General features: G+C 36.9%; 1 protein-coding gene across 1 annotated transcript in view; it reads left to right on the top strand.

Moving 5' to 3' along the window:
• Window positions 1–12,615, top strand: part of PLEKHA2 (pleckstrin homology domain containing A2) — a 120,513-nt gene that overhangs the window by 78,733 nt on the left and 29,165 nt on the right. The window contains exons 3-4 of the mRNA XM_074287298.1: window positions 650–706; window positions 12,219–12,267. Coding sequence (XP_074143399.1) covers window positions 650–706; window positions 12,219–12,267 — 106 coding nt within the window. The remainder of the gene's footprint in view (window positions 1–649; window positions 707–12,218; window positions 12,268–12,615) is intronic.

The following is a 12,615-nucleotide window of genomic DNA, read 5'->3' on the forward strand; positions in this document are numbered from 1 at the left end:
TCCTGGCTTTACCCTTGGCAGCTTAACTTTACCTTTATCAAGTTCATTTTCCTCCATCTGTAAAATGTGAATAATAATAGTATCTACCTCAGGGTTTTTATGAAATTCAAATGAGCTAACATGTATTAGAAACATAAGTGATTTGCCCAGAGTCATCCAGCTATTATTTGTCATAATATATTCTAACTTCAGCATTATTTTCTCAATCCACTCTTCTACACTGTAGGTTAAAAAGTAATTTTATTTATATTTTCATAGAAGGTATTTGTTTAAGTTGGAATATAGCTGTATTGACAAATTAAGGGAAATTCTGAACCTCAACCTCTACTGGTTCCAATTCTGTCCCATTTTAAAGAAGAAACTGAGCCCTTCAATAGAGAGAAAAATGACTTATCCAAAGTCACACAAATAGCATAGTGAAGTAGCACAACTAGAATTGGAGCACAGCTTCTCCAACTTCAAATTGAATACTCTTCCCTTTCTATCCCATTGCCCCCCCTTCTTTTTTTGGGGGGGGGGAAGCATAGGACCATGCCTGGGGGTTGACAGAGGACAGCAATTAGGTCTCTTGCTCAACGTTTGGAGGGAGCTACAACTACCTCTTCTCCAAATCAAGCAATTCTAAAGCTTCCCTAACACTCTCTTTCAGAACCTGGCAATTGGAGCAGGAGCTGTTGGATCTTTGCCATTGACCTACATCTCCAAGGTAACGTATTCTGGAGCTCTGGGAACTCATGCCCTCTAAGTAGGTTTTGAGATCTAAATTTGGTCAAAAATTCTATGACTCTGATGCTCTGAGTCCTCTGAGAGTGGCAGACTTTGGGGAATGAGGATGGGTGGGAGCAGACATTCTCCTTCTTTAGAATGGTCATATGTGGTGATGATGTTTTGCTGCTGACAAAAGGATAAATGCACAGGCTTAGGTTTAATTTAGCAAATTCTTTGATGGGCAACCCTAAGATCAGCTTTTCCCTTTCAGCCCCATTCCATCTTTGACCAAATTTCAGTCTGAGATTGTTTTAGGAGATGCTTTCTCCTGTTCCTGGCTCCACTTTGGACCTTAGAGCTTCTCAATTGAAGTTGATGGAAAGGTGATGGTGGAGGTTCAATTTCTTAATATTTGTCTTGCTAATCTGGTCCAGACCCTAGCTCTTCTAAAGATGAGTGTTTATATGAGGAATAACAACACTTTAATTGAAATTTAAAAAAAAAAGAAGGAAAAAAGAAATTATCTCTTATATAGCAAATTCAAACTGAAGATCACATCCCATGAACTAGGCTTTTTCAGGTATTTGACAAATCATTTGGAGTGGGTTTAGCTTTGAAGAGCAAGTTGAGGCACCCTAGGTATTAGAAAAGGCATAGTTAGAGGCGGGCACGCAGATTAGTAACTGAATTCAATTCATCCAAAGAGCTAAATAGTCATATCTCTTTGGTACTGAGGAACTTAAATCAGTGAAGCATTTTTAAGAGGCCCTGTGCTGTGGCAAGTACCTATGCTGACCAGTCATGCTAGGGGAATTTATCAGCGACCCAGAAAGAGGAACTCTTGTGTACTTGAAGAGGAACTGAGCAGCTCCTGACCTAATGCAAGAGGGACTCTGGAAGTCCTCAAACCCCCCCTCCAACTCACCCAAAAGGCTCAGCGCTCATTCTCAGAGACTGAGACTTGCCTCAGATCACTTAGTCATTCCTGTAACGAGCATGTCAGCTTTTATGTTCAGTTCTTGGTCTTAGCTTGTCTGGCAAAGAGACCTGAGTTAGAGAGAAAGCAGACAGACAGGGAGCCAGAGAGATAGAAAAACAGAGACACACAGAGAAAAACAAATGGATTCATGGGGCCTAAAGGGAAGAGGGCTTCCTATCAGTACTAGATCAGCTATGAAGCATACAGGTAGGCAGAAAACATGGAGTTAAGTGATTGGAGATGAGTAGAAGGTCACAAAAGAAAGGTTCAGGGCCGTGTCTGGTAGAGATACAGATAGAAGGAAGAGATAATGAGCTCAGGGGAGGGGAGACAAAAATACCATCTGCAGTATGTACCCCATCATGGTTAGAACTGCGGTTTGTGGCCAACCACAAAGTGAACAGAAGCTCCCTAGGCCTTCTACCCACTACCCCTAACTCCCTCCATGCACTGTATGTGCATTTAAAGGGAAACATATTGAGGGGGGGGGAGATCAGGCAAGAATGCCTCCTATGAGATTATTCCAAACTCCACAAGCATTACTTGAGGGCTTGAAGGAAGGCATAAAACTCTTTGATCCATCATAATCAATGAACAAATCATTCAGTCTTTGAGGAAGGAAAAAGTTCAGGATCACGGGATTTAGTCCTGGAAAAGATCTTAGAAGGCATCTTGTCCAGTCAACCTCATCATTGTTATAAATTCCCTGTTTTGTGTTCTGGTTTTGAATATCTACATGTAAGCCTTCAACCCTTCAAAAGAAGAAAAGCCTATAACTTTTGTTTTCTGGGTCCTAGAAAATATCCTTGAGTAAAGGATATTTACTTAAGTAAAGGGACAACTACATGGATAGAGTGCCAGGCCTGGAATCAGGAAGACTTAAGCTTCATGTTTTAAATCTGGCCTTTCTAGCTGTGTGGTTCTGGATAAATCACTATTTGCTTAAATGGCAAGTTATTCAGTATCTTCACCAAGAAACCCCCAAGTTAATGCACATATTTAACCTAAATCAAATTGCTTGCTGTCTTGGGGAACGGGGAGGTAAAGAAGAGATAAAAAAAAAAGTTGAAACTCAAAGAATTACAAAAGTGAATTTTGAAAAACATCTTTACATGTTTTTGGAAAAATAACATACTATTGAGAAAAAAACAAAACCAAACTCAAATAGGGTCACAAAGAGATGGACACAATTTGAATGACTGAACAGCAACATATGAGCCCTGAATAGGAGGAAACTCACAGCTGCTGGATCATAGGATGTTTTCAGAAAGAAGTTGTTTTTCTGCCCCCCTTTTTTATTATTTTATTTTTTTTAAGAATGTGGGATTTATTTTGGAATTTAATTTTTTTATTTCTCAATTAAGTGTGAAAATAATTTTTACCTTTTTTTTTTCAAATATTCAGTTCTAAATTCTCTTCTCTTTTTCCCTTCCCTCTCTGAACTGAGAAGGTAAGCAATTTGACATAGATTATACATGTGTATTCATGCAAAATACATTTTCATGTAAGTCATTCTGCAAAAGAAAACATAGAAAAAAACACACACAAGAAAAATAAAGAAAAATGTATCTTCAATTTGCCTTTAGGATCTACCAGTTCTGTCTCTGAATATGGACAACATCTTTTATCCTAAGTCCTTCAGAGTTATCTTGAATCATTGTATTACTGAGAATAGCTAAATAATTCATGGTAATTCATCATACAACACTGATTTTACTGTGTACATTGTTCTCCTGGTTCTGCTTATTTCATTTAGCATCAGTTCATGTAAGTCTTTCCAGGTTTTTCTGAGAACATCTTTCTCATTTCTTTTTTTTTTTTCATACTTCAAATTATTTTATTTTTTTCTAGTTATATGTAAAAACAAATTTAGTTTTTAAAACTTTGAGTTCCAAATTCTCTTCCTTCCTTTCCACCCCTCCTCATTGAGAATGCAAGCACATATGCAGTCATTTAAATATTTCCATAAGTCATGTTGTAAAAGAAAACATAGACTCCTTCCCCCAAAAAACCCTCCAGAAAAAAAAAAAAAAGTGTGCTTTAATCTTAAGTCAGATACCATCAGTTCTTTTTCTGGGAATGGATAGCATTTTTAAAAATCATAAATCCTCCAGTGGAGTCTTAGATCATTGTATTGCTAAGAATAGTTATGTCATTCACAGCTGATCATTTTATAATATTGCAGATACTTTGTACACAGTATATGTCACTTTGCATCAGCTCATGGAAGTCTTGCCAGGTTTTTCTGAGAGCATGCTGCTCATCATTTCTTATAGAACAATAGTCTTCCATTATAATCATATACCACAATTTATTCAGCCAATCTCCCATTGATGGGCATCCTTTCAGTTTCCAATTGTTTGCCCTCCCAAAAAAGAGATGCTATAAATATTTTAAATATGTCCTTTTTCTTTTTTATTGTTTGTCTTTTTTGGGATACAGAGTTAGTAATGGTATTGTTAGGTTGCATGGTTTTATACCTTTTGGGCATAGTTCCAAATTGCTCTACAGAGTGGTTGGATGAGCTCATAACTCTAACAACAGTGTATTAATATCTCATTTTCCCCACATGCCCTCCATCATGTGTCATTTTCTTTTTGTGTCCTATTAGCCAGCTTAATAGGTATGTGGTAGTAATTCAGAATTATTTTAATTAGCTTTTCTCCAATATATAGTGAGGTGTTTTTTTTTTAATATGGCTATAGATAGATATGATTTTTTTCATCTAAAAAAAAGTTTGTATCTTTTAATCATTTATGAGCTATAGAATGGTTTTTATTTTTAAAATAAATTTTATTGAGTTCTCTATATATTTGAAAAATGAGGCCTTTATCAGAGAAACTAGTTTCAATTTTTTTTAAACCACAACTATTCTTGCTAACTGTATTTTCCCCGTTTATTCTATTTATCTCTCTTTTCACTCTATCCCTCCTCAAGTGTCTTCCTTCTGACTACTCCCCAGCAATCTGTCCTCCCTTTTATCACACACCCACTACTTTTATCCCCTTCCCCTCCTACTATCCTACAGGATAATATAGATTTCTTTACCCAAGTAAATGTATTCCATCTTTGAGCCAATTCTGATGAGAGTAAGGTTCAGTCACTGCCCCTTATTTCCCATATTTTTCCCCTCCACTATTAAACTTTTTTTCTGGCCTCTTTTATGTGTGATAATTTACCCCATTCTACCTCTTCCTTTTTCTTTTCCCTAATGTGTTCCTCCCACATCCTTTAATTTAATTTAATTTTTTTTTGTTTTGTCCCCTTTATATTCAACTAACACTTGCTCTCTGTTTATATAAACTCCTAAATGACTTTATAATGAGAAAGCGTTAGAAACATTATCTTTCCATGTAAGAATGGAAAACAATTTAAACATGTTTTTCCCTTTCCTGTTTACCTTTTTACATTTCTCTAGAGTCTTGTATTTAAAAAGTCCAATTTTCTATTTAGCTCTGATCTTTTTATCATGAATGCTTAAAAGTCCTTGATTTCATTGAATATCCATTTTCCTCCTGAAAGATTATATTCTGTTTTTCTGGGTAGGTGATTCTTGGTTGTAATCCTAGTTCTTTTGCCCTCCAGTATATTATATTCCAAGCCTTCTGATCTTTTAGTGTAGAAACGGCCAAATCTTGTGTTAGCCTGACTGGGTATACAATATTTGAATTTCATTTTGACTATTTGTAAAATTTTCTCCTTGACTTGGGAACTCTGGAATTTGGCTACAATATTCCTGGGTGTTTTCATTTTGGGATCTCTTTCAGGAGTTGATCAGTAGATTCTTTAAATTTCTATTTTATCCTCTGGTTCTAGATTATAAGGGAAATTTTCCTTGATAATTTCTTGAAAGATGATGCCTAGGCTCTTTTTAAAAAATGGCTTTCAGATAGTCCAATAATTCTTATTTATCTTATTATTATGATCTCTCCTGGATCTATTTTCCATGTGAGTTATTTTTTTTTTTTCATTGAGATATTTCACATTTTCTTTTATTTTTAAAAATTCTTCTGATTTTGTTTGATTGTTTTTTGATGTTTCATGATCATTAGTTTGCAATGCTAATTTTTAAGGAATTATTTTCTTTAATGACCTTTTTTACTTTCTTTTTCCATTTGGCCAATTATACTTTTTAAGGATTTTTTTCTTCAGTGGACTTTTGTACTTCTTTTTTCTACTTGACTATTTTGCTTGTTTATGGAGTTCTCTTAAATAAATTTTTGCACATTTTTTCCCCATTTAGCCAACTCTGTTTTTCAAGACATTCCTTTCTTTATTGGATTTTTGTGCCTTCTTTAACATTTGGCCTATTCTGTTTTTTAAGGTTTGTTTTTTTTCCAGGTTTGTGTGTGTGTGTGTGTGTGTGTGTGTGTGCCTTCTTTACCAAACTATTGACTCTTTTTTTTTTTTTTTAAGTAATTTTATTTCATCACTCTCATTTATCTTCCCAATTTTCCTTGACTGCTCTTGATTTTTAAAATCCTTTTTGAGCTCTTCCATGATCTGGGGCCAATTCATAGTTTTCTTTGAGGCTTTGGATATAGGCATTTTGATTTTGTTGTCTTCTGAGTTTGTGTTTTGATCTTTCCTGTCATCACAGTAACTTTCTATAGTCAGGGTTGGCTTTTTTTTTTTTTTCCTGCTATTTGCTCATTTTCCAGCTTATTTATTTTCCTTCCTGCCTTCCTGTCTTCCTTCCTGCCTTCCTTCTGGATTTTATTTTATATTCCAGCAGAAGTAAGTATCTAGGCTAGTAGATATATTTTTTGAAACTACAAATATCCTGCACTATCTTGCAGTGCAAATCCCTCCTCTGATTCCCCATTAATTGCATGTTACAGAAGCGAAAGTGTTGATCTCTACCCCTCATTACATCTCATAACTATCGCCTATTCTAATTCTCCATCTTTGATTGTATTGTTTTATTATGTGCCAAACAAACCCTAGGAAAAACAAACATAAGTCAATAAAAAGTCTGCCCTCAAGGAACTTACATTCTTATGGGGGAAGACAACACATATAAGAACCAGAGAAGGGAATGGGGCCCAAGTTCAGAAGGTTCCTTTTCAAATCTAAAACCCTTATCCTTCATTACATTCTTTGTACCAGGTCCTAGTTAGTCTCCCATTTCTTTGATTTCATTTTTCTTAATTAAGTTTCATATCTCTTTATTGATTCAATTTTCATAACTCTATGGAAACTAAATCCTCATCCAATTTTCCTTTCCTCCCATTTTTAAATCCATAATTTGGTTTCTGTATCCCCTCAAATTTACCAGCCTATTTCTTAACTTTTAATGCTATGTTAAAGTGGGGTTCTATTTCTGAAGGGGCACTTTACCCCTGTACCAAGCTTCACCTAAATAGAAGTAATTTTTCAGTTCTTCTGAGGTAGAATGATTTAGAGAAAGATGTGTTTATAATTCTTCTGTACTGTGCGCTGGTCTATAACTGCAAGTACTCTTTTGTACCCTGGGACTATAATGAGGGTCTCCCTTCCCCTCTGGCCCTAAGTTTTGGTGTGCTAGAACTCCTCTTTGCCCTGAAACAGACCCAGGACTATGGCCCAGTTCCGTGCACAGGCAATGCAACTGCGTCTTGGCCCTGGTGTCAGCAGAGATGACATGATTTAAATCAAGAGAGCAATTTTTTTTCTTAATTTTTTATTAAACCTTATTAATTTTCAAAATATTTGCATAGATAATTTTTCAACATTAATCCTTGCAAAATCTTGTGTTCCAATTTCCCTCTTTTTACAAAACCTCACCCCCTTCCCTTGATGGCAAGTAATCCAATATATGTTAAACCTGGTAAAAAATATATGTTAAATAGCATTTTCACCCCTTCTGTAATTGTCTGCTTGCATTTTTGTTTTCCTTCACAGGTTATTTTTACCTTATTTCTAAATCCGATTTTTCTTGTGCAGCAAAATAACTGTTTAAATATGTATACATGCATTGTATTTAACATATACTTTAACATATTTAACATGTATTGGTCTACCTGCCATTTAGAAGAGGGGGTTGGGGGGAGGTGGGGAAAAGTTGAAACAGAAGGTTTTGCAAGAGTCAATACATGTGTGTGTGTGTGTGTATGTTAAATCCAATGTAGGCATACATTTTTATACAATTATCTTGCCACACGAGAAAAATCAAATCAAAAAGAAAAAAAAAATGAAAGAAAACCAATTGCATTCACACAATAACAAAAAAAAGTGAAATGCTATGATGTAATCCACACAGTTCCCACAGTCCTCTCTCTGGATGTAGATTGCTCTCTTCAACATAAGGCCATTGGAACTGGCTTCAATCATCTTGTTGAAGAGGGCCACGTCCATCAGAATTGATCATCGTATAGTCTTCTTGTTGCTATGTATAATGATCTCCTGGTTCTGCTCATTTCACTTTGTGTCAGTTCATGTAAGTCTCTCCAGACTTCTCTGAAATCATCCTCCTGATCGTTTCTTACATAACAATGATATTCCATAACATTCATATACCATGACCATTCTCAACTGATGGGCATCCATTCAGTTTCCAGTTTCTTGCCACTACAAAAAGATCTGACACAAACATTTTTGCACATGTGGGTCCTTTTCCCTGGGAGAGCAATTTTGGCCCCAAATGATGTGATTGAGGTTCAGGACCAAATGTTGAGATTGATGCAATCACCAAATCTTGGGGTTCAATCATGTGAAGAATTCACAATAGTCATTCTCTTTGGCAAAAGGTAGATTTATTTAAGGGAAGAGGTTACAAACAAAATGAAGGGATACAATAAACACCAGGAATGGTAAAAATGAAATAAAATTGGGAGAGCATATAACAATTAACAATGGAAAAGACAAGTTCCCTAGTGAAATTCACAATTAACCAGGAGAAAGGGAACTGCCTATGAGGTTAGAGAGTATGCCCTTAGCTGGCAGGCTAAATCAATAGAGGAGTTTAGCATCCTAAAAGAGTTGATTGGCACTTAAGGAGAAAAATATCATGAAGGGGATGAGAGGAGAGATCTCATGTGGCATGGGAGGGAAAAGGAAAGATACCATGAGCTTGCATAGTGGGCTATAACACCAAAAGGGATTCAGCAAAGATGGTATGGCGTAACTAGGATTTCTGGTTGGATGCAACAAGGTGAAGCTACCCATGACCTCTCCCCAAGGTGTGATACTATAAGATTGAATTTATTTCCATCAGTGCCCTTCCCTGCTTGCCTCTGGACTAATTCTAGCAATGCTTCAGTCTTTCTCTGTCACCCATCTTCACTTAGTTACTCAAACCTAGTGATCTTTCTAAATAATGGAAATCTGCCTTTGACATTTTTTTCAGTGTCTCCTTCCTCTTGCTTGTTTACTCTGCCTCCCTTTATAGATCTTCCCTAGGGCTAATTACAGTGAGTATCTTGGCTTCCATTAACTGTTAATCAATTCCCATTTTCATTCCCACTCCTCAGACTGTTAACTGATCCTTAATAGTTAAGGTTTTACTCATACTTTTACTTTGGAAGATAATTCTTTTTATATATATATATATATATATATATATATATATATATATATATATATATATATATATATATATTTTATAATATTATCCCTTGTATTCATTTTTCCAAATTACCCCCCCTCCCTCTATTCCCTCCCCCCGACGACAGGCAATACCATACATTTTACATGTGTTACAATATAGTCTAGGTACAATACATGTGTGCGAATATCATTTTCTTGTTGCACAATAAACATTAGAATCCGAAGGTACATGCAACCTGGGCAGACAGATATTAGTGCTAACAATTTTCATTCCCCTCCCAGTGTTTTTTCTCTGGGTGCAGCTACCCCTGTCCATCATTGATCAACTGGAAGTGAGTTGGATCTTCTTTATGTTGAAGATTTCCAGGAAGATAATTCTTAAAGGAAGGCACTAGGACAGCAGTGAGAGAGATATTTTGAGGTCTATGGGCTGCTTAGTGCCCTTCAAATAACATGTGGGTAACCTCTGGAAGCAGCTTGGCATAGTGAAATTGGCACCAAACTGAAAGGAATCCTTATGATAGCTGTATGGCTTCAGGGAAAAAATTTTTATCTCTCTGCACTCTTATCTATGATTTTGTACTTTATCTGCTTTTGAGGCTGATTCTGTTGAGTGGAGTCAGCCAAATTAACCATGACAGAGCTGGAACCAAAATGCCCATGCACAGCTCCTCCACAGCCTCATCACAGATCTTAGGATGGTACTGTCTTCTCTGGGGCAATCCCAGATCTACTTCCTGCCTGAGACTGACTAGGAGGAGCAGGCTTTTACAGCAACATGCATAGAAAAGTTTGTTCCTTTATGTGGTCTGGGTTTCCATCTGATATGAGTGTGCTCTAGATTGCCTGCTCAGCTATAGAGTGGCTATTTCTATTTCATACTGTAGGGGAACCCCACCCATTTCCCACATCTCTCCCCAAAGCCCTCCTCCCCACAGGCAGGTGACCTTGCAGGGTAACCTTAAAAAATACAACTGCTTATGAAGAGGATCATGTTCTTGAGTGAAAGTATCAGTCTTCTATTTCCATATGTCTAATTCAAATTGAAATGGGAGCCACTAAACCATATACTATAAGGATCCCAGTAGGTTGCATATTGACTTACAAAAAAACACATGTAGTATTATTTCTGTTTTATTTAAATTTTCTTTATTTTGTTAATTATTTACCAATTACATTTTAATCTAATTCAGGATACACTCAGGTAGATTGTGAGCTGTGGCTTGTGGTACATGCATTTGACATCTTTGCTCTCTAGTGATCCCCCATAAGTCTCATGTTGGTTCAATCTCATACTGCATTTTGGCTAATGAGTTGGACAGCCTAAGAAATTCCATTTGCTGTTAGAGCATCATGAAAATGGTAGTTTCCTGGGATCCTGGTGAATCAGAGGCAAACAAATGTTAGAAATTAGAAGTCAGGTCTTGACCTTTTCCATTGAAAATATGGACTAGTCTCAATCTCATATTTGGATCAAAAGATAAAAACTTGTTGCCCTGTACTTGGAGAGCCAAGGCTGAGAATGTAAATTGGTAACCAAGCAACAAACAGATGTCACAGGCCACTGGAGAAGGCAGCAAGCATTGGTTTCTAACCAAACAGGCAGGTGGAATCTGAGAATACCATTAAAATCTAGGCTTAAAGCAACTAGTCCAAGTTTGCTTCATTTTACATATGAGGAAACTGAACCCCAGACTAAGGAAGTGTCTTGTCCAAGATCACACAGATAACAAGTAGTAGAGCTGAGGTTTAAACTGAACTGAGTTCTCTTGATTTTATTTCCAGGCCTTTTTCTATTATACACTGTAACATAAGGGAGTAATCCATTGGGTCAAGCAAGTTACCAAAAGTTTCAGCTAGACAGACAAAAATGATAAGTCTGTGATGATCCTGTGAGATAGGTAGTAAGAATATGATCATTTCCATTTTATCAATGAGGAAATTGAGCATTCTGTCAGGAAGTCAGGAAGCCAGCCAGAAAGGAGACATGACAGAGGCAGAAAGTTGTCCTCACTCTACTCAATTGAGCAACATGCACAAATTAAGTGCTTGCTCTGTGCCAGGCACTGCCAGGTGTTGAGCGTATGAGCACAAAAAATGAAACAATCTCTATTTTCAAATTAGAGATGGAATCAGCCATCTATGGAACCAAGCAGAGGCTGTGGGTAAGAACAAGTGAGTGAACACTTTCTGCTTTAAATAAAAAGTGAGAGGACTGGCTGTTGACTGTGAGAGCTTCAGGGTATGCACATGTGGTAACAGGAGCCCTCAGACCCTGGCCAGTTTGTTTTCTTAGCCAGTAGGATTCTTGGCTGCTCCATGTATGGCCAGAACTGGAAATGTGGCAAGGAGATCCTGATGTTTGCATAGAATATAATTACTTTAAAATACCTCAAATGCTTGGTCAAGACCCATGTCAAGAGAGCTAACCTAATTGGGTGGAGAAGGGAGGAAAAGTGATGATGGGCTGCTTCCTTCATCCCTTGATTATATTGGAACTTGATGGGTGGGGCTCACATATTAATAAGCATAGGTGTAGCCAATATGGATGTTGGAGGCCAGAGTCTTGGTGGGCCTCAGAAACTTGAAATTTCTTTTCAAGATACTGATAGATGTCCATATTCTCTTTCATTCTCTCTCCCTCTCTTTCTCCCTCTTCTTTCTCCACCTCTAGTTTTATATCTGTTTCCATTTCTGTCTCTGGATCTGTCTCTCTGTCTCTCTTTTTCTCTCCCACCTTCCTTCTTTTCTCTGTCTCCATTTCTCTGTCTTCATTTTTCTCTCTTTCTCTGTCTTTGTAGCTTTCTCTCTTTCCCTCCCTCCATCTTCTCTGTCTTCCTCTCTTTCCATCTTTTTCTGTCTCCATCTTTTTCTTTTTCTATTTCTTTCTCTGTTCATGTGTTTTATACATATCATATATATATCAATATTATATATTATGTGATATATATGTATATGTATACATTATATAATGTGTATAAATCTCGCTATTTTTTGTTTTTAGGTGAATATAGCCACTCCAAAACAGAAACCAAAAACTCCATTTTGCTTTGGTAAGTAGTATCCTGCTCTAGGGAAAGAGAATTTTGTTGGTTCTCACAATTGCTTCCTGCATAGTAACTGTCCTGTGACCATATGACAAATCAGATGAGTTTGTCTGAGGGATCTCCATAGACTGTATAAACTGAAAGATACTCTCAAAATCATTTAGTCCAATTTTACTCTGTGGAACCTGAGGCTTGGAGACAGGCAGTGCAAAGTCACACAGCTAATGAGTGACAAAGATTGTTTCATGTCTCTGATCTCAGAAAAGGGGGCAGGAGGGGAAGGAGAGAGGGGAAAAGGGAGATGGAGAGAAAGGGAGAGACAGACGGACACGTGTATGTGTGTGTGTGTGTGTG

The sequence above is a fragment of the Sminthopsis crassicaudata genome, chromosome 2 (genome assembly GCF_048593235.1).
Source record: "Sminthopsis crassicaudata isolate SCR6 chromosome 2, ASM4859323v1, whole genome shotgun sequence".
Taxonomy (NCBI): domain Eukaryota; kingdom Metazoa; phylum Chordata; class Mammalia; order Dasyuromorphia; family Dasyuridae; genus Sminthopsis; species Sminthopsis crassicaudata.